General features: G+C 47.0%; 1 protein-coding gene across 2 annotated transcripts in view; it reads left to right on the top strand.

Moving 5' to 3' along the window:
- Window positions 1-13,034, top strand: part of CNNM2 (cyclin and CBS domain divalent metal cation transport mediator 2) — a 110,300-nt gene extending 97,266 nt beyond the window's left edge. The window contains exons 5-8 of one of the 2 annotated variants that reach the window (XM_071446182.1): window positions 1,711-1,804; window positions 4,214-4,279; window positions 7,911-8,095; window positions 10,297-13,034. In XM_071446182.1, coding sequence (XP_071302283.1) covers window positions 1,711-1,804; window positions 4,214-4,279; window positions 7,911-8,095; window positions 10,297-10,506 — 555 coding nt within the window. In that variant the 3' untranslated portion in view covers window positions 10,507-13,034. The remainder of the gene's footprint in view (window positions 1-1,710; window positions 1,805-4,213; window positions 4,280-7,910; window positions 8,096-10,296) is intronic. The other variant, XM_071446184.1, reaches the window with a different exon arrangement.
- Window positions 13,035-21,024: the final 7,990 nt, after the last annotated feature.

Consider the following 21,024-nt stretch of genomic DNA (forward strand, 5'->3'; position numbering starts at 1 on the left):
AAGATAATCCTCCTGATGTAATGCTGCAAAGATGTAAATGGAGGACATGGGAATACAAAAGAACAATCAGTTCTTCCTGTGCTATTTTGCAATCAATAAATATTTAGCAAACACAACATGCCAGGTCTATAATGCATTTGGAAAAATGAGTGTTGCAGCAATTACATACTACAAAAATGGCAACAAGGTTGGTTCTGCCAGGATCAAGAGGGGATAAATACTCTGCTTTTGTTATTTAAATGACTTGGACTTATTCTTTCACACTGAGGGACCAAGACTGCCTTCACAGTAAATGCATGCCAGTAAACAATTAAAGGTATATTCTTCTTGCGTGTACCCAGTCTTTGCCTGGGTGACAAAATTGTACCTTTTGGAAGGCTTATAATGAAGAAATAAGCTACTTTTGTTTCATAGAGTCAAATTGGTTTTAAAAGGGATTTATATGAAGCTGTTGCTTGTGATAGCAGGAAAGTGGATTTGTGAGGGCATTCTTTTCCTGCTAGGCAGATTTTGTGGTTTTTCTCATCTGGGACAGTTAGATAAACTGACTTGGTATTGGGGCTCATGCAGGTTGAGATCATTATCACCTTTCTCTGCCCTTGTTCAGTACTGTAACTTTAAAGGCATGATTATTTATTTTAAGTGGGCTTAATGAAATAAACACTTAGAAATAAATTCTACTTTTTGGCCTCATTTTCACCCAGTTGTGTTCAGATGATGTTCAGTCTTCCTTAGTGCACCTGGGATGCACAGTCTATCTCCCCTTCCCAGCTTAGCCAGAAGAAAGGCATTGTTGGTAATTATGTTGTTTGCCTGAAATTCCAAATTTTGTATAGTTCAACCTGAAAGCTGGATGAGATCTCTTCTGTCTGCAGTGGTGTTTTGTGAGTCTCAGTGCAGTAAGGATGGATGGATGTGAAAAACAGGCCCCAGTGAAAGACAATTATTTTTGGCTACTTGTATACCAGAGTGACTGGGATGTTTTACAGCTGTTTGATGTGGTGGGTTCTGTTCTGGAGTCCTTTGTAGGACATAATGTTATACATTTGGTTGAGCCCAAATCAGAAACAGGTGTACTTGCATGGTAGTGTAGTTTTGTACAGCTTTTGTAGGCAACACTTTACAAAAGAGCAGGATCTTTTAAGGGTGCTGAAATCTGTAAAACTGCTAGAAATCAAGACCAAAGTAGCCCCAAGGCTGCTCCTTCAGCAATAAGGGCTTTATTTCTGTGGGAATCTCATCAGTGTAGGCAGCCAGCCTCCTCACACATTATCTCCCTTCCTGTGTTTGTCTTAGAGGGAGTTCTGTGTGGATGTGAGCTGTGCCCCAAAATGTCTAGGTACTTCAAGATCCCAGATGATTGTGCTATGTTTAAGCTTGTGCTACTGGGGGAGTATTTTTTCACTTTGCAGTAAAGGAAAACAGCCTGGCAACTTGGAGCAGAGCAATAGTACCTACCAAAGCTGGGTGGTGATCCTGATCCTGCTCCTCTGCAGAGACTTCTGCTGGCCTCAAGGCATCAAAGACCAGGGTAGCTCAGGGCACAAATGCCTGTTGCCCTTCAGGGTCTGTGCACTGTTACAAACTGCAGGGACCATGACACTGCTTAGGGGTGTCAGGCAAAACTATCTTTCAGGGCTCAGGTCTGATCTTGTGCCTTGAGACCCATGGTCCCTTTTAATTGCAGCTCTCTCTCCTTTTCCTTAACAGGGGAAAGTGGAAGTGGAGGCTGGGAAAGAGGGGATGAAGTTTGAAGCTGGTGCTTTTTCCTACTATGGGGTGATGGCCCTCACAGCATCACCAGGTATGTGCTCTTATCTTCTGCTTTTGAAACAGTCTGAGCTCCTGCACAGTCCTGCCCTGCTGTGTCAGTGGGGCTGATGGGGTTGGCACCTCCTTGCCAGCACAACCTGCCTCAGTGTCCCTGGGGGGACTGGCCAGTGGTGACACTGGCACTGACTCCAGGACCCAGCAGCTGCCAGTGGTTTGCCAGATCCCACAGGATGTGAGTGTTGACTTTAGCAAGGGATGTGCTGGTACTGGTGGAAAGCTTTGTCTTTTTGCTCGTGGCAGGGTGACAGGGAATGAATTAACAGGAATAAATAATTGGTGGCAGAGGGACATCTAGTGGTGTGAGGAGCAACCACCTGGTTAGCTTGGGGATGGTTCTCTTTACCAGTCTCGTGCCTAAAGCTGTCTGGAGAGAAAGGATGGAGCAGTGCCAGAAAAGCAATTGCTCCTGTCAGCTTGTGTGGAAATGTACCTGAGAAATCAGTGAGGGGGAAGAGGTGGTGTCTGAGGGTGAGTGTGAGCCACCTACCAGCACACAAGTGGTAGCCACACAAGTCAGCACCTCACTGGCACAGGCTGGGGAATTCTCGTATTCTCACCATGTATTTCAGCTACATTTCAGCATTTGGTGATGTATTTTATTGCCAGCGGTGTCACCACGTAGGTCTTGCCCTCAGCTGGAATTGTGCAGCCCTGCTGGGTGAGCTGGGGCACTGGAGCTGGTGTTGGCCTTCTGCTGACATAGAGCCACCTGTTCAGCTCCAGGGAGAGATGTTTCTCATGCTGAAATTGTGTCCTGTCACAGCAGGGTTTACATTCCACTTGAGAGGCAGCTTGTTTTAATTGTACACTCTGGAGTGCTCCTTTACATGTGTGTACTGTGTGTATGTACACTGTCCAATTGTGGTGGAATGAAAATGCTTTTGTGAGTTATGAGTGTAACCTTGTTAGACTCTACATTCAGCAGGAGTTCTCTGGACCTCTGTGAGCTCACCTTTACAAACAAGAATAATTCCTTAATTATGTGCACTTTAATTTCATCAGTAGCTTATACTTTTTGAGATTTGAGAGATTTTAAAGCATGCAGAACACTGGGTGGATGTTATCTCAGTAATAGCAGCCATGTTCATGAGGAATTGTGAGACATGTACAACTGCATCATACCCTCAGCTTTTGCAATAGGGCCAGGCATGGAGCCTGGGTGGTCAGGCATGGTCACTTCTACCCGGCTTACACTTGGAAATCACCTGTGGCATCTCTGTTTTGCCAGTGTTGTTCAGTTTGAATGTTTTCATGTGTTGTTGGGTTTTGGGTTGTTTTTTTTATGTTCCTAATCCTCCCCACAATCATTCCAGTTGCCCCAAGTCCTATCAGGTGAAATGGTCTCCTCTTTATATGCCCTGAAATCTGTCTTTAATTCCACCATGTGGCACTTAGGAATATGCACTATTGTAAAGTAATCTCAGCCAATCTTGAAATGACCTTCAACTGGTTGGCTTTGTTCTTTTTTTTTTTTTTTTTTTTACCTGTAGCAAATCCCTCATCTTGTTGCCTTTGCCTCCAGGTTCAGGGAATTTGTTACATGATGTCTTGTGGCATCCTGAGATTTCTGTTGAGATCAGCTCATAAAAATAAGTTCCTGTTGCTCTGCATAGACAGGAAAGTTCAGGGAAAGTACAAGTTATTGTGGAATGAAAGATCCTTCTCTTCTGTAGGTCCTAAATAAATTACACATGCTTGCTGTCCTCACCTGGAAGATGAAGCCACTAACGTTGGAGTAAAACACTAAAAGCAAACAACAAAAAACCAAAATAACTCCACAAACAAAATAACAGAAAATAAACAAACAAACAGAAAACTAAGAAAAGAGTGAAGCTTTTTTTCTTTAACTGCAGCTGGGGAGGGATTTGCAGTAATGGTGAGCAGTACAGTACCCATCCCAACAGGGATGAACTTCAAGAATCACATCCTTACGTTACATTTTACTGGAAACTTGAAGAACTATGAACTATCTTTTGGTTTTATTTTTATTATTTGACTCCTATAAGGAGGAGCACCCCTGAATGTTTTCTGCCTTGTTTTAATTCTTGCCTTCCAGGCTGGAGTGGGCACCACTGCTCCTTTTGAACTATTTCAAAACATGAGTGTACCTTGATGGACTGTTTGGTGCTGGATAGTCATTTAAAATAGCAAGTGAAAATTATTCACTTCGTTCCAATTCCTTGGTCTTGTTTTTTGGTTTATTTCTAAATTTGATTGCGTTTTTTGGTTTTGCTTTTGTTTTAACCCTTTGCTTTTTCACAGTTGATTTGCATTTGTGGTTTTAGTTGGTCAGTTTGTCAGCTGGCTCCTTCCCCTGTCGAGTGTGGACAGCTGCCGCCTTTCTGGCCGTGATCTCATCCTTTTTCTCTCCCTCTTCTAGTTCCCTTGTCCCTGTCTCGTACCTTTGTTGTCAGCAGAACAGAGTTGTTAGCAGCAGGTTCTCCAGGTAAATCTGCATGCTTCTATTTTCACCATTCTTGTGACTGCCCTGATGCCATAAAAAGTCAGCTGCAGTCTGTATTTGTCTGACCCCTTTGCTCATTAGGGAGAAGTCCAGCACAGAGTTGTGCCTCACAGGTAGGTATCCTGAACTTTTGTTTATGGGAACTGGTCAGTCATCAAAAGGGAAGAACTAAAAACACTTTTAAGAAAATGTGCATGGTAATGTGTGCTTGTTCTTTTTTCTCATATGGATGCTGGTGGAAAATTAGGAGGGGAGATTTTTTAGAAGAATGTATTCTCCCCCAAGCTGAGGCATAAAAAATTCTGAAGAAAATGCATTTGACAGAGGAGAATGTATGCTGCTGAACTGCCATAAAAGGAAAACTTATTTAATGAAAGTATTTTATATTCTCATATGGGTGAATTCTATGGTTTGTATACAGTCTGGCCATTTCAATTCCTGGAAAGCTTTGAGCTTTCTCTCAGGGAGGTTAATGCCAGGGACCAGCACAGGGATCTGCTGAGTGGATGGATTTGCAATGGAATGCACAAGAAGGTTGTGGGAGGACTTTCTGGTTTCTGGTTCTGGTTGTGATTTCCTTGCTGTGTCACCAAGCTGACTGGCACAGAAATTCCTTTGGAGACCAGAGACTAGCAAGGGAACAAACTGGGCCAAAAAGAGCTCTGAGATGTGGTTGAGAGATTGTAAATTGAGAAGCATTAAGAACTGAGCTTAGCAGACACTGCATGCATGGAATGGTTGGGAAAAATGGAAACCCATCAAGAAAATCTGTAGGAAAGCAGAATCCTAAAGTCTTTTGGGCCACAGTGAGCATACGTCTTCCTTTTGAAGTTTTTCCTTTTTTTTTCAATCTTTCCCCAGAACTAAAAGCAAACAAGATAATGATATGCATATTTAAGTGAAGCTTCTCTTAAACATTAATACATATCATGCATTTTATACACTTCCACCATCTGCTTCCTGCATTTCATCCTCTTTTTTTAGCTTAAGAAAATGTATTTCATCATTGGTCCCTAAATTATCTTCACGCACATTCTGAACAAACTACAGGTTGTTGCCTTGCAGGGGATTTTTTTCATGCCCTGTTACTTTCCTGCTGCAAAACACCAAAGAAGGGGGAGAAATTTAATCTTTCTTTGATGGAAGTACCTGATGTCTCTCCTTTAAGCTTGGAAACTTTGATTATCTTTCTTCGCTTAGTTCTTTTGTTTGCCAGATCTTCTTTTTTTACTTTTATTTTTCCTTTTCCATTCTACAAATAAATATATAATTTGCACAGGTTGTTTCCAGTAAAAAGACCAAGCATACTTTCTTAGCTTTTCTCCCAGTTAAATAAAAAAATTTATAAAAAATAAACAGGGGAACATAATAGTGGGAAGAATCTCCTTTGTAAGGAACTGATAGTGTAAGCCTGGTCACTGTGGCAACGTGGTACCAGTTTTGATGAAACTCAGACCTTTTGTGGGGTGCTTATGAAAATAATCCTGTTGTTTAAACACAAATTCATAACACACTTGTACTGATGTCCATCTTGTGGCTTGTGCTCTTTATCCTCTGTACAGAAAGGTGAGGAGTGTGGGAAAACCTGGGTAGAGAAGATCTAACATGGATCTGCCTGGTGTTTGTCATCTGTTCTTTCTGTGCCCTTTCCTCTTCATTATCTTCTCTCTCTCTGAACCGAATGCGATCCAGAAATCACATTGTTTCCCTCACATTTTTAGAAATCATACCTTTTTGTTGTGTCCTTTTGTCTCACCTCTCCCTTTTTTTTCTTATAATGCTTTGCCATGTTGCTCTATATCCTTTGTTTTTTATTAGTAATGTACTGTAATATCCCTGGTGGAAAGAAAAGGCAGATGCAAGTCACACTAGAGTAAAGTTGTTCCAGATGGAAGCCTTTATCCCAAGCAGCAGCGAGGCTGTTTTTGTCACACACAGCCATATTTTGTGTGTACAGGTGAGAAAGAGGCCAAATTCATCCAGCCTTCACAGTTCCTTGTTCTGAGTGGTAATTTCAGCATCAAGCCCTGTGTGCAGGTAGAGTTTTGGCTCCTGGCAGCAGTTACTGCAGCCTGCTGTGGTTTTCAAGTTGGCAAGTTGGCACAAAAGAAAACCTTGCAAGGCTCTGAGTGCTTTCCCCTAAGCCTGCACTTGGTGTTGCCATAGGGACCTGCACTAATTCCATGGTGCAGAAGTGGTGGGGAAATTATCAAGCTGTCAGAACCTGTATTTTTTTGTTCCCCTTTTTAAAATGGCCAAGAAAGACAACATCAGAAGGATTTTAAGTGGGAATAAGAGTCAGGGCAATTCTGCATTCTAAAGTGTTAGGTATAGGAAAGGCTGGATTCAGAGACATGGAACGGGCTGTGTCATTTGAACAAGGAGATATTTATTATATTTCTAGTGATTAGGTGGCAGAGGTAGGGTTAAATTTAAGGGACTTTTTAGGTCTTTTTAAGAAATAAAATTATATGTAGATAAGTCTTCAAAAAGGATTTTAAAAGCTTGTTAAGGGCATTTTAGTTGATTTGCTCAAAGAGACTTTATATCTTAAGATTATATGAAAATGATCTTTCAACATGAGAATGGGGATCATGTAGTGTGAGTAGCATAGTTTACATCAAGTTTGAGTTTGGGCTGGCTGAATGAGTTTTAAATGCATTAAGATTCAATAATTTTCTGGTCCCAAAGATAGTTCTTTGATCAGTATGTACTGTGTGTGTGCCCTGGGAGCAGCCCTTCTGCAGGAGGGAGTCTCTCTTAGGATGTATTTGTGCCCTCCTGTCTTCTGGGTCACCGTGTGGGTGGAAGCCTCAGATGCAGAATGTCTGTGGTATCCCAGCAGCACGTTTGCTTTGGACAGACTGTGTCCAGTCACATTCACAGGGGACAGCTGCAAGGTCTTCAAGTGCAACCCTGCAGGACTTAAAGGCCAGTGGTGGAAAATGATGTCTGTCATGTTCTCCTTTTCTGGACACAGATTTTTCTCTGTAGTGTGGACTGTTTTATCTGTGTCACTGGCTGGCATGGAGTTTGCTTTCCTTCATTGAGGTTTTGCCACCTCAAGCACTGAGAGGAAATGTTGACGTAATTGTCGTGTGCACTGCACTCTGATCCACTGAGGACTCTGTTACTCCTACTAAAAATGTCTGCTCTAGCTGAGGGAACAAGGCATATGTAGGTATCAGGTGAAATAAAAGGGGATAAGGTTCAGTTGGGACTGACTGTGGATTAAAGTAACAATGATTAAGAAAATATATATATTAAGCATGGTCGGATTATCAAGAGCTCCTGTAAGGGAGCCTTGGGAAGTTACCTTTCTGTGGTAGTTTCTGCTCATCAGCTGAGGCACTGTGTTCTCAGGACATGTCAGTTGCAGCATAAACATGTACAGGTTTGTTTAGGGCATACTCAGTGATGCTGACTACCAGCTCTGGACTGAAAATGTACCATTTTTCAGGATAATTTGGTTGTTTAGCCACATATCTACTTATGAATGGATTAAGCATTTGCAGTTTATTCATGCTACATCACAATTTACTATGTCCCTTTGAAACTGGTGTCTTTAAAAGCTTTCTACTTGATTTAAGAAATCTCTTGCTCTTGCTCTTAGCTGAAAACAAGTCCCCACCTCGGCCCTGTGGCTTGAATCACTCAGACTCTTTAAACCGGAGCGATCGCATCGACGCCGTGACCCCGACGTTGGGGAGCAGCAACAACCAGCTGAACGCCTCCTTCCTCCAAGTGTATGTTCCAGACTACTCAGTGAAAGCCCTCACAGACATTCAGTTTGTCAAGGTAGGAAAACAGCTAGAAAGACCCCGCTGGAAAGTCGGGCTTGGCTGGTAGGATGGAGAGCCTGGGGAAGGGAATTCCCTCTAAATTCTTCTGTGAGTAAATAGCATTATGAAAGCAGCTGTTTAAAGTTACTTTAAGCTACTTTTTTTCCAATATCTGCTGTCCACTGATTTGTCTTCATTGTTCTTCTCATTTGGACTTGTAAGTAGGCTGGTCACATAATTTTCTGGATTTTAGGTCCTTTGAGGAAATATTATAAAAATAACCTCTCTGCTTTTAGTCAGACCTGTCCTCATGAAGCTTTTGGACCCATCTGAAATGGAGACCCTTCATTATCAGACTGTCCTTTTCTAAAGGATGAGACATTTACTGTTGGTTGCAGTTTTTATTCACTTCTGATTTTGGTTTCAGTTTGGGGTTCTTGATCTTACTTTCCGACTTGCCATCCTTATTCTGCTTGGAGAAGTCTTGGACATTTCTCTTTATCTTAACTTCACATGTATTAGGCTCATGTCTCATACTACCAGTGAGTTGCTGCATGAAATACAGCTCTGTCCCCCAGCATGGATCATCCCACGCTGAAATGTGTGCGAGTCCTGTGGGAGAGGAAATCTAGCTGAGCTGAGGAACAGCTAATGCTGGCAGCAATTCCAGCCCAGCTGGGAGTCCAGGGAAGCTGATGTCCCATGGCCAGAAGTTGACATTGATGCTTTTCTTAAATTAAGTGCATGTTCACAGTTTGTTTGTATGCAACTCAAGTGATTTGTGAACTTCTGTTAGTTAATTCAATGTTAAGGATGTGGAATAGGGTAGACATACTAGAATGCTAAACTGAGTATTCTGTAGCCAAATTTTAAAAGGAGAGTAAAGTCTTGCTGTCAAAACTTTGAGATGCAAGTGTACTGGTCAATGGTTCAATCCTTCAAGGATTACATCAGTCGATGTTTATCACTGGGCAATTGATTCTCACTACAGATTTCAATGGCTGATCTGCTGTACAGAGCAGCTGCTCACCCTATGCTGGTTTATGTGAAGTCCTTCCAAATCTCATTGTGTTCATACCAAGGCTAATGAATGTTAAACTGTCTTGGTATCTCTGCAGACAGACTTGCACACCTCTTCTTGCATCACTCTGCTTTACACATAGGTCAGAGTACTCAACATTAGTGTTTTCACTGTGCCACATGGTCATTCATTCAATTACTACCTTGTAAAACCGGGATTGTGACCTGCTCATGCATGTTTGGATTTTGCTTTTGGAATTGTGACCTGGTCCATCTGATTCTGTCCATTTCCAGTCCCTTTCTTGTGTTGCTACTGAAATGTACAGTTTTCTAGAAGTCATTTCATCTCTTCCACCTTCCTGCCTGCCAAGATCACCCACTGCTGTGGGGTCATGGGGCTGCCAGTGCACATGCATCCTGCTGCCTGTCCTGGCTGAGAAGGTTGGCCTGGAGGAGTTCACAGGGCTGGTTGCTTGTGGCTCCAGGAGGAATTCTGCCCTCCACCACCATGTGCAGATGTTTGGAGGCTATGGGCTTCCCTGTCCCTGGGGCACCGTGGGCAGTGTCACTCTGTGCTCTAGGCCAGCTCTTGTCATCGCTGCTCTGCTGAGTGCAGACAGCTCTTGCAGAGACCAGTGGAAAACTTCATGGGTTGCTAATTTGTTCTCATCTCTGTGGGCATCCCAGTGTTTCCTAGACTCAAATGTCCTTATGTATAAGGCTGTAGCTCCTGCTGTGTTTGCTGGCCTAGACAAGAGCAGGAATGCTTGTACTCTATACTTGTACCTATAGAGCTGGCTTAGCTCTATAGGGACACTTAGAGCCTCACCAGGAGCTCAGTGAAGTTGGGAGAAAGGCTTCACTGATCTCTGGTTCTGGTCCTAAAGGTGTGCATGGTTGGAGGGAAATGGAGGTCTGATTTAAAAATCTCTGCATAGGAATAAATCCCTGCCTTTGAACAGCATGGTGATTGCACAGCACTGTTCTTCCACCCTCCCTGGAAATGTCACCATGCTGTGGGTGTTGAGCTGGGGTGCTCTAGGCTTGCAAAGCGCAGGGATGTTTTATGGAAACAGGTAAAGAGGTGTTGAAGTGTGGTGATCTGGAAAGGGAGGAAGCTTTATCGTCTCAGTGTGCTCCACAGGAGGCATAGAAGTGTGACTGACTTCTTTTGTTTCTTCCCTGTTCTTGGAGCAGATCTCAAGACAGCAGTACCAAAATGCCCTGATGGCATCTCGGATGGACAAAACACCTCAGTCCTCGGACAGTGAAAACACTAAAATCGAACTGACTCTTACGGAGCTGCACGATGGTTTGCCAGACGAGACAGCAAACCTGCTGAACGAACAGAACTGTGTGACTCACAACAAGCCCAACCACAGTATGCACAGTGAAGGAGCCATCTAGGAGCTGACTCCCCACAACCCACCCATCCCATCTCCTCAGCAGGACCAGCCCTCGCTCCTTCCTGCCTCCTCCCCGAGTGTGAACACCGTTAGTGTGTGCTTGCAACACTGCTGCATCCAGTGTTCTGAGACCAAAGACTTTTGCGTCCGTTCTGGGAGCAGAAGAGGAAGAAACAGGAAGAAAGGAGCAAAGAGCAAGAGAGACTAAAGACCCAAACGTAATTTGGGAATGGTGAGCCACCCCTGAGAACGATGAGAATTCTTCTTGCAAAGTAGAATTATGTTTATTTTTTATCTGTACTTTTGATCTTTGTTGGGTTTTTCCTCCTCAAACACATATGGGGAAGTTTAAAAGCTCCTCCATTATTTTTTCAAGAGAGATCATGTTTTTAAAAAGTATTTTGCAGAGTTTTAAATTGTTTCTGTCCCTCATGAACCTCAAATGGGCTCTGTCATGGTTTGTGAATTGGCTCCAATGTCCTTAGGCCTCTTCTCACCCCTCTGTGGTCCTTTTTGTTACCCTGTTGAAAAAGTTAGTAACTGGTACTTGTATGTTATTTGTGTCCTAAGAAGGAGCAAGCTTCAAGGAACCTCTGGCTTCAGCCACCTGGAGGACCAAGAGATGAGGATTATTACATTCTTGCAGTTAATTTTCAGGGAAGGAGTGGTTACTTTGGTATTTAATAATGTTTCAAATTTCAGAAGGTTTCTTTGTTAAACAGGCAAAAGCATTGTTACACTTACAGTTTTGTAACCTCCAAAACCCTGTGTATGTTGAAGATGATACTGGGGGGAAGGAATTAATTGGCAAAACTGCAGTCACGTGAAATGAAAGACGGGTGTGATATTCCATAGTGAAGTAACTGGGTGGTTTTTCATTGATGTTCCTGCCAATTGCATGGTGAAGTAATCTGTGAGCCCTGAGACACCAAGTCTTTAAACACTCCTGGGCTGTAGTGGTGTGTACACCGTTACCTTGGCCAGAGCAGATGGTGCAGACTTTGCTGAGTATCAGAACATCAGTCCCTGTCCCCCCTGTAATCTCTAATATTAACACAGAAGATGCTGCTACAATTACAGCCAAAGTACATGCTCCAGGTGACAGTAAACCTCTGCCAGTGCAAGGATGGGCACTGCTGAGGAGCCAGAACCATCCTCTCCTCTCCAAGAGCTGACTAAACTTTTCAGACGCGAGTGTGTTGCACTTCAGGGAATCAGAGAGGTTCATTTCCAGGCTGTTCCCAGCCACATTCATTCCTTTGAGTGGATTCAGTGCATTTCCTTCTCTCTTGCCCCTTTTAACAGCCATTGTAGGGATTACCAAGGTAGCAGAGCAGAGAGCCTCCCACCCAGCTGCCACCAGTGCAGGGCAACACCTGCCTTGGGCAGCAGAAACCAATTCCTCCACCCCAAAAACTTGGATGCTGATTGGGTGCCAGCAAGAGGCACCCTATGGCAGTTGTGCATCACCGATTTCCACAGATGAAATCAAAGTCCTCAAATGAATAAAAAAAGAAAGTTGTCTTCCCCATCCTCTCCCCTTCCAATGCTGTCTCAAACAAAATGTGAACATCAGTATCTGGATTGATAAATCAGGCTTTGTGGTTTCTCTGCTTCAAGACCCTGCTATGGCCCCTGGCTATGTAGCATTTCCCTTTCTTTACACGTGGATAATCTCTTTGGGGACATCCAAAGAAGCCCCCAGCCCCAAATGCAGCTTTCAGAGCTCTCTGTGCCTGCAGGCCTGCCCCATCTCTCCTGCTCGCAGGCTCTGGAAGGCACTCGCTGCAAGTTCCCGTGGTCTCTGTGTGACTGGTGGCTGGAAAGGTGCAATATTCCATTGCAGGATCTCCCCCTGGGAATTGGAGTGTGTGGTGTCAGAGCCAATTGGGTTTGCCTGTCTCCCTCCTCCTCCTCTCTCTTCCATCTTGACAAAGCAGCCCTAATTTTTGCTGTCCATCCCGATGGGAGCCACCCATGAGGATGAAGTCGCTGCAAGGGCATAGAAATTGCACAGTATCCAACTTGTGCACCCAGTGAGGAGGAAACAGGCCCTCCAAAGCCTTGCTCTCACATGTAGCTTTTTGACTTTTCCCATCCAAAAGTGTTTCCTTAGCCTCCATCCCGCCCTTGCTCTGATGTGCACCAGCACTGCTGAGAGCGCATGGCTTGACAGCAGCATGGGCTGGCCTAAGCCTTGTGCCTTCCCAGAGGGCTGCCAATATTGCACCTTTCTCACAGAGCAAAATGTCCAGATGTTACAGCGTTTGTCCTCGGCGAGGGACTCATCTCGCCAGTTTTTACCTAGTGTTGCTGAATGTAAAAGTTTGTTGGAAGTGTTTGACACGGTGGTGAACTTGAGATGCAGTATCCGTTTTGTCAAACCTGCCAAAGGAGGGAAGGCTCAAGTCAAGGCAGCTCTCTCCAGGATGAGGTTGCTCACTGGATCTGACTTCTGCTTCTTATGGCAGGTTGAGGATTTGTTTCAATGTCCGTTTCCCTTTTTAAAAAAAAAAAAAAAATGAAAAAGGCAAAAAAAAAAGAAAAAGTGCAAATTTTTCCAACCAAAGCCATGTGATCCCAAAGCAAATACCTCCTGCTTCTGCCCATGCTGCACTGTTCCAAAATTTTCAGGCAATTTTTTGCATGACTGTTTTTCATCATTTGTATAGATCAAATAATGAAAAGTGAAGTAATCTCACTTAATTTCCATAAAAATAGTTGATTATAGATGCGTTTCATATGGAAAATACATACCTGGCCCAGAGGGGTTAGGAGCTGCTACTACTAATTAGCTTGAAGAACAAAGCATGGTCCTCTCCCTGGAGGGGAAAAATCCTGTCTCCCTGTTCTCAGGGTATTTACAGTTTTACTGTTTAACAAATGCCAGGGGTTCCCAGCCCTCCTGGTGGGAACCATCCCAGCAGAGGAGCCCTGTGCCCAGCTCAGGATCCCTCTGAGCACCTGGGACGGCATTGCTGATGCCAGGGCTTGGCTCTCCTGGCTGCAGTGGAGATGCCACAGCATCCACTCCGTGCCCTTGCAGGGGTGCTCTGCCCGAGCAGATCTGTCCCCTCTGCCTCGTGGGGCACTTGGATGCTGTGCTGCAGTGCCACAAGGACACACAGCCCATCACCACAGCACAGGGCACCGGCTGGTGGCTTTGGGAATCCTTGGACTTGACCTCAGACCTTGGCCAGGCTTTGACTTGTAGAAAGGATACTGCATCTTCCTATGTCAACTCCTGCTGCTGCCTTTGTTCCCCTTGCCCGTCTGCCTCTGGGTGCAGGCAGCAGGGTGGATGATGGCCTGTTGGCCGGGGGAGGCTGGGAGGGCATCTAGCCATGGTTTCTACTGTCAATACAATTTTGCACAAGAGTTCTTTGAAGTGAGGTTTTCAACACTAATATCTTAAATGCACAACTGTGAATTATATCTTTTACACTCCTGTTGGTTGAATTTCCTTTAAACGAAATGAACCTGAATCTGTTGTAACTATGATTTATTTTTTTAAATTCTGTGTATTGCCAAATCTTTGTAAAGAGTGAAGGAATGTTCTTGCTTTCCAGTGAGAATCTTTCTCCAAATGAGACTGACTCTGGTGATGTGGAGATCATATGAAGCACATTAGTTCTGAGAGGAGAGGGGCTCAGTGGGGAGCAAACCAGCCTCGGCCGCTCCGTGCCGCAGGCTCAGACCCTTTGGAGTTTACAAAGTGCTTGTTTTATTCCCAGCTTGTCCACTCCCTGAAATCCCAGTGCAGCTGGAGACTGCTGCCCTAGAGGAGCTCTGGATGGGTTATCCCACAGTGGGATGAGGAAGGCTGGCAGGGTGTCTGGACTGGCTGTGGGCAGGGGCCCCAAGGCTGGTGTGGCAGGAAAAGGTGCTTCCCCCATCCAGATGCACCAGGAGAGGAAGCTCCACAGGGCAGATCCCTCTGCTCACTACTTCTCCTCCAAACCTGTGTCATGTATAGTTGCCTCTCAAAATTTTTTTTTTTTTTTGCCCCTGTAAGCTCCTGCTCCAGACTAAGTAGGAATGAGATGATGGTTGAGACCTATACGAGGGCAGCTGAGGCTGGCTGCTGAAGGTGTGCAGTTCTTGGGCCTGTTGGCAGAAGGGTTCGCCACTCATTCATGTGCTTGCTTTTCTGTTCCTCCTCTCTTCTGGACTCACTTCCTTTTCTTTCCTCACCACTGGGGGCTTTTTTGTTTGTTTTTCTTCTTTTCTTTAAGTGCCTTTTTGTGTGGGTGGAGCTGGCAAGAGTAGGAGTCTCAGGATATGGCCCTTTGTACTCAGATCTGGAGGAAGCTCAGGGGTAGCAGGGCGAGTTTGCCCACACACATCACCCATTGCTGCTTCTCAGCTTTCAGGGCCCAGCTTGGATGAGGATGAGATTTGGCACTGGTGGTGTCAGGCTTTGGTTCAAATCAGCTCACAGAAAACCAAAGAGGCAGTTTTGTGAGAGGGGCTGCTTGGGCAGCAGTGGTGCTTCCTGTGATCTCTGCAGAGCTCAGCCAAGGGGTGTGGGGGTGCCAATGGCAAAGAGCAGCCCTTTCCTCCTCACAAGCATCCTGTGTAAGCATCCTACGTGATGGAGAACACAGCCACAATATCCAGGACCCCTTGGAACATGCATCTTCCTTGTGCAGAATTACGTTCTCTATAGAAATCATTCCCACATGAGAGATGTACCATATTTTATACAATGTCTAATACACACATCTGTGGTTTTAAATCTAGTATCTGTGTACCAGTTGTCAAGTTATCCAGTGTCTGGATTACCAATAGAAAACCGGGGCTGGGGATGGGGAAGGATGCTGCAGAATACCTCTTGTGATGCTGACTTGAGGCTTCATCCCAAAGGTGCCCACCCAGCATTGAGGGGTCCCTGTGCCCACGTTGTGCCCTGTCCCAAGGCAAGAACCCTGGCTGTGGTGTGGTAAGCCCCAGATGTGCTGCCTGTCCCACCACCTGGCTCTACACTGGGGCTCTACATAGATCCAAAGAAGTACCTGTTCCTGGATACTGAGGGTTGGTTTGGCCCAGCAGTGAAATGATGAGCTAAACCAACACAATCAGGCATCTTCCCATGGCATGGATGGGACAGCAGCCTTCATCTGACTTAGCCAGCAGGGGGCACAGGCTCTGCACCACAGGCTGGGCTGGGCAGCTGTCCTCATCCCTGCGTTTGGTCCATCAGCTGCAGGTCTCTTGTTGGTGTGATGTCTATGGTGATTCTGGCCTCACTCCCACACGTGAGCAGCACAGGGGACCTGGACATCCATGGCTTCGTGCAGAGCCCCCTTAACAATCTTGCTTGGTGTCTTGCTCTTGTCCTGGAGCCTGGCTTCATGCTGGGTTGTGTTCCTCTGGGGCCAGTCTCAGGGCTGCACCCAGATGAGGAGATGTTGTTGCTGTGGGTCCAAGGCGGTACAGTTGAGCTTTTCCATCTGGTGTGTGCATATTTTCCTCAGCTTCAGGGATGGGAGAGGATTGCTGGAAAGCTGTCTCCAGTCAGTGGCATGGTACAGGTGGCAGATGGAGTTGTTTTGTAGGTTGGTAGCACTGAATTCAGTCAAAGTGATGTTTTCTTCTTGTTACTTGAGGTCAGACTTTTAGCAGTTCTTTATGTTGGCAATACGGTACTCAAAGCTGCTGGTCTTCTGTCTCCAGCTGAAAAACATCGGTCTCCTCTCAGGTTTTGCCTCTGGGCTCTGTTTTCCTCCGAGCAGGGCTGATCACTAGGATCCTGCAGTGCTTGGTGCCCTGGCTGCTCTTGCTCCTTCAGTGCAGATTTCTGGCCAAGGAAGAGCTTGGTGTGTGATCCTCCCGCAGAAGCAGAGGTTTGGCTGGACTCGGTACAAGTGGCCTGTCATGGAACCAGGCTAGAGCTGTGTCAGCTGTTGTGAGCCTGAAACATGCAAAGGCTGTAGGTGGCTCCAATGCTCCAGGAGTGGATTTGATTTCTTTGTTGACTTCTCCAGAAAGCAGCGTGGCAGTTGGTTGGTAGCAGGATTTGTTGGGGAAGAAGGGCTTGTCCCAGCATTCAGTGCTTGGTGTAGCAGTCTAGCATCCCTTCTCAACTGTTTGCTGATCACAGAGCTTTATTATAGAAGGTGGTGTTTTATCCTCTGGGCATCACTGTTGAACCAAATGCTTCCAAATACAAGTGAAAAACTACTAGGTGTGAGATGCCTTTAGTTGGAAGTGCCAATATGGAATGCATGTCCCAAAGATCGCTGTGGGAGAGTGAGGGTTCCTGATGAGCTTCTCTTTTCAGAAGTGACAGCCTGGCTGGGCATGGATCAGCTCTAGTGTCATTCCTGCTTAAAAGTTTCAGGTCCAGCAGGCTGGGCTGGGCTGGGCTGGGCTGGGCTGGGCTGGCAGGTTTCCACCCAGGGTAAATGCTCTGTCCTTCTGCATTGTGCTGGCTTGGGTTCAGCACTGTGGCCTCTGTGACAGCTGTGTTCACAGCCCAGCTGCTCCTCTGCTTCACTCACTGGGCTTTAATTGAGTGTTCAGGAAGGCGAGAAGGAGGGGCAGCAGTCAGGAACGGGCCATGCTGCAGCCATTCTGTCTTCATTTCTCACACTGAGGGTAGGAGATGCTGCTCAAGGGACTCTGCCTTCCTTGGAGATCACATGGAATTTGGAGAGTTGAATCCCCCCAGGACCCCAGCAGAAGTGCTATGGTCTCATTTGATCCATGTTCTCCTGAGCACAAGGGTGGCTTACCAGTAGTTCAGGGTCAGGCCCTGCTGAGGGACCTCAGAGCTCTTGGCATTTTTTTTTCTCCAGCAGAGCCGGCCTTGACACCTGAATCACTGGGCAGGTGCTTGGATGCCAAACACAGTGAATCTGAAACCCCAAATACTTGAGATGTGTTCCTGGAAGCCATGAGCAGCTGGTGCTCAGCAGCCAGAGGTCTCACACCAAACCTTTCTCCTTCCTGGCTGCCCTGGGCCCTGCCCTGGCTGCTGCTGGCTCGGCCTTGGTCCCCCCATTCCAGAGCATGGTGGCTCTCCCTTTGCAGTGCATTTTCATGGCTGTTTGATCCCTCTCCAGCCAGCTCTTCCCTGTGTCTTATTTGCCATCGTGTGTGGTCTTTGAGAATTGTATCATATTGTACATGACTTCGGGTTTCCAGAGTTGTAGTGTTCTGACTACAGTATTTCCGTGTGTGTACATAAACCTGAATAAGCACAACTGAAATCCTGAATGAAGTGTATACGTTTCATATACTGATTGTCATACAAATTAATTTTATAATTATTCCAATTTTGTTGTAGATTTCCAATCTTTCCTATTTATTTTGTACCAGATTTATTTGTATATTTTGTGATTTTGTTTTAAAGCATTTTGTTTATTTCTATTCTTTTTAGATAAATGATGATTTTTTTTTTCTGTTGAACATTCCAGTTTATGCATTTTTCCCTCCTCTGTGCTCTTCTCCCCTCATTTCCAAGGGACAGATTTTGGCATGTGGGTGGTGGGGCTGATGTCTGTGATCCTGTACCCAGATCTCTCCTACTGGCACATTTAACAGTCTTTACTCTCCACTTCAGCTGCCAAGAGCTGCAGAGAGGCTGGATCTTGTTCCTTTAGAGGCAGGTGTTGCTCTTCGCTTTGGTGGGTCTGGGCCTCAAGACCAGAGGACTTTTACCTCAGTCCTCGAGCTGGGGAGGGCTGTGCTGGTGGCTTTGCTGGTCAGGGGCTGGCTGGGAAGCTGGTGGCAATGGCAAGCAGCTGACTTTCTGAAGTTCCCTCAAGAGTGAGGGAGTTTTTCTTTCAGTAATAAAAACCCCTTATTTACAACCTGCTCTCCGTAGGTGGTGTTTGTCTCTGGGTGCAGATGCCGTCTGTCTGTCTGTCCGTCCGTAGCGCGTTCCTGCCCGCGGCTGTCACCGGGGCTCTCCAGTGAGGGACGTGCCTGGCATGGCGGTGGCTCTGTAGGACGGGAGAGCTTTGGTGCAGTGAGTTCATCCATCCCCTGCACTTGGGTGCTGCTGCCTGCTCCCCTCATGCTGGGGTTTGGCAGTGGAGCTGTGTGGAGCCTGCAGCCACAGAGACATTTCTGAGCAGGAGAGCAAGCCTGTGCTTAGGCCCTTGCTCACATCACTTCAGCTCACACTGGTGGAGGAACAGCCCTGTCCTGTGTGTCACATACAGCCCTGCCCTGTGCCCATTTTGTGCTTCTGCCATCCCTCAGCCCCTCTTCTCTTCACGGCTCTTCCACCCAGCTGCTCTCCCTGCCCCCAGCTTTTGTCATGCTCAGCTCTTGAGCTGCCAGACCCCGGGTTAGCAAAATGGGCAGCAGCTGCTCAAACCTTGTGGGGATTTTTGCTGCACCCAGTGCAGCGTCTGTCCCTGCTTCTGTGCTGCAGGATGGCCCGATCCCTCTGGACCTCCCTCACCATGAGAGAGTGGCAGGTTCTTGAGGACTCCTGCTCCCCTGTGTGTGCCTGTCTCTGGGAGCTCGTGGAGCATGGGGGATGCCACAAGCATGATGGAAGTAGAATTGATGTGGAGGCCAACTTCAGGCTGGCTCTGGTGGTAATGAGCAGCAGGAAGGAGGAGCAGGAGAGAGAGAGCCCAGGACTTCTGGAAGGGAAGGTATAAGAGGCCAGGTCCCTTCAGGGAGGTGGGATGGGTTTTGGCTGCTAGGTCCAGGCCACTGTGGCAGCAGGGCAGGAGCAGTGCCCAAAGCTGTACCCAGGGCTCCAGGAGTACCTCCTGCCATGGCCAGGCTCTGCAGCCAGTGGCCCACAGGGCTGGTCTCCTGGAGGGAAAGGCCCCTTGTGCAGGGCCAGGTGGAGCGGTGGCTCTGCAGTTACAGAGTTTCTTTATCCACGTTTGCCGTGCTGGGGCTTCAGGCCAGAGGTTGGAATGGCTGCTGCTCAGGGACTGGCAGAGGGCTTTGCACCCTCCATCATGGTCAGGCATATCCTGATACAGAGTGCACTGGGCCTTGCTGTGCTGAGCGAGGAGGTGGCTAAAGGAGGAGGAGCTGGGAGCAGCTCTGATGGCTGGGACCTGGTCAGAAGTGGCAGTGCCCAACACACAATGTCTGAGGGCTGTGGTGAAGGGCAGTGAGCCTTGGGTTCCTGTCTCTGGTACGGTTTGGTTTGTGCAGCCCCTGTGAGCCCCCTCTGGCTCCACAGAGCAGGGGAGGTGGTGAGGAAAGTGGGAGAAAGCAGAAATCAGGTCAGTGAGAGCTCGGGACAGGGGCTGAGGCCTGTTCCCCCATGCTCACCTTGCTTCCACCAGGCTTTTGCTGCAGGAGACAATCTGCTGGTGGGCAAAAGCAAAGCATGTCTGTCCCTGGGCTGGGGCACAGGTTGCAGAGAGCAGCAGGAGCTTTCCCTGAGGCTCTGCAGAGTGAATGGAGACACAGGTGCTGCCAGGCCAGCGGCTTCTGGGAAGCGGCAGCTGGTGCAGATCAGCCATGGGCAGCTGCCTGAGGGAGGTGTGGGCTGGACACTTGGGCTGTGACTGTGTCCCCAGTGCCAGCCAGGGGAAGAAGTTTCACCCTGGCTCTTGGTCCGTGGTTACCACAACTTCATGGTGGAGCCAGCACGGGATGGACAGGATGGTACAAGGCCAGGCAGTGCCTGTGCCTCTGTCAGGCTTTGCCTGACACTTTCCCACCATGAAGTGAGGGTCAAATACTTTCCATTGCTCCAGCCTTGAAGACTCTTCTGCCCATCTCAGTCAGAAATAGCCCTGGGCTGGGAGTGAGCTATTTGTGGTGACCGATTGGGAAGGAGGAATGCATGGAGCTCCCCAGACCTCCCTTTCTGCAGCCGCATGCCTCCCCCAGCTGCTGAGCTAAAGCTTAAAAAATTCAAGTAGCTATACTTGGAGAAACAAAGTTTAAACATAGCAGAGCCCAGCATGGCCTTTGGTGAAAGGGCTCGGGAACAGCTCCCTGGAACCCTTCCTGCAGCCAGCCTCACTGTGGGTACATGTTAGCTCCTCTCCAGACCCCAAAACTGAGGTGTCAGGGACACAGTGCTCTGGAGTTTTCAGCAATGCCTTAAGTGTCAGGTGTTGAGTGCTGGCCACCAGCTGTTGCCATTTAGTATTGCTTTTCTGTCTGGCACTTTGGGCCCCGGTACTGAATATCCTTCTGTGGTGGTGCTGATGGGGGAACCTCCTCAGGTCTGGTGTGGTTGGCATGAGGAGTTGGTTTGTAGGGGAGGGTTGAGCTCAGCAGTGCCCAAGGCTGCCTGTCTTAGCCAGGCACAGCCTTGTGTGGCAGCACTGGCCTTCCCTGGGTATTCTTGTCCATTTAAGCAGGTTTGCAGGTCCAGGTGAGCACAGCCTGTGCTGTGCCCTGCTGCCACTGTGGCCATGTGTCTTGCAGGGACAGAGGGGCAGGAAGTGGTCCTTGGTAATGTCTGTGGGAAACAGCCCTAGCAAGACAGTGTTGTAGTGGCAGTGTAGGGATGTTCCCCTTCCGACCATGAAAAAGCCCCTCCTCACTCTTTGTGTCTAAGACAAAATGTTTCTCTGCC

Source organism: Agelaius tricolor, unplaced genomic scaffold (genome assembly GCF_023055355.1).
Source record: "Agelaius tricolor isolate 1412-34295 unplaced genomic scaffold, bAgeTri1.0.p SCAF_22, whole genome shotgun sequence".
NCBI classification, from domain to species: domain Eukaryota; kingdom Metazoa; phylum Chordata; class Aves; order Passeriformes; family Icteridae; genus Agelaius; species Agelaius tricolor.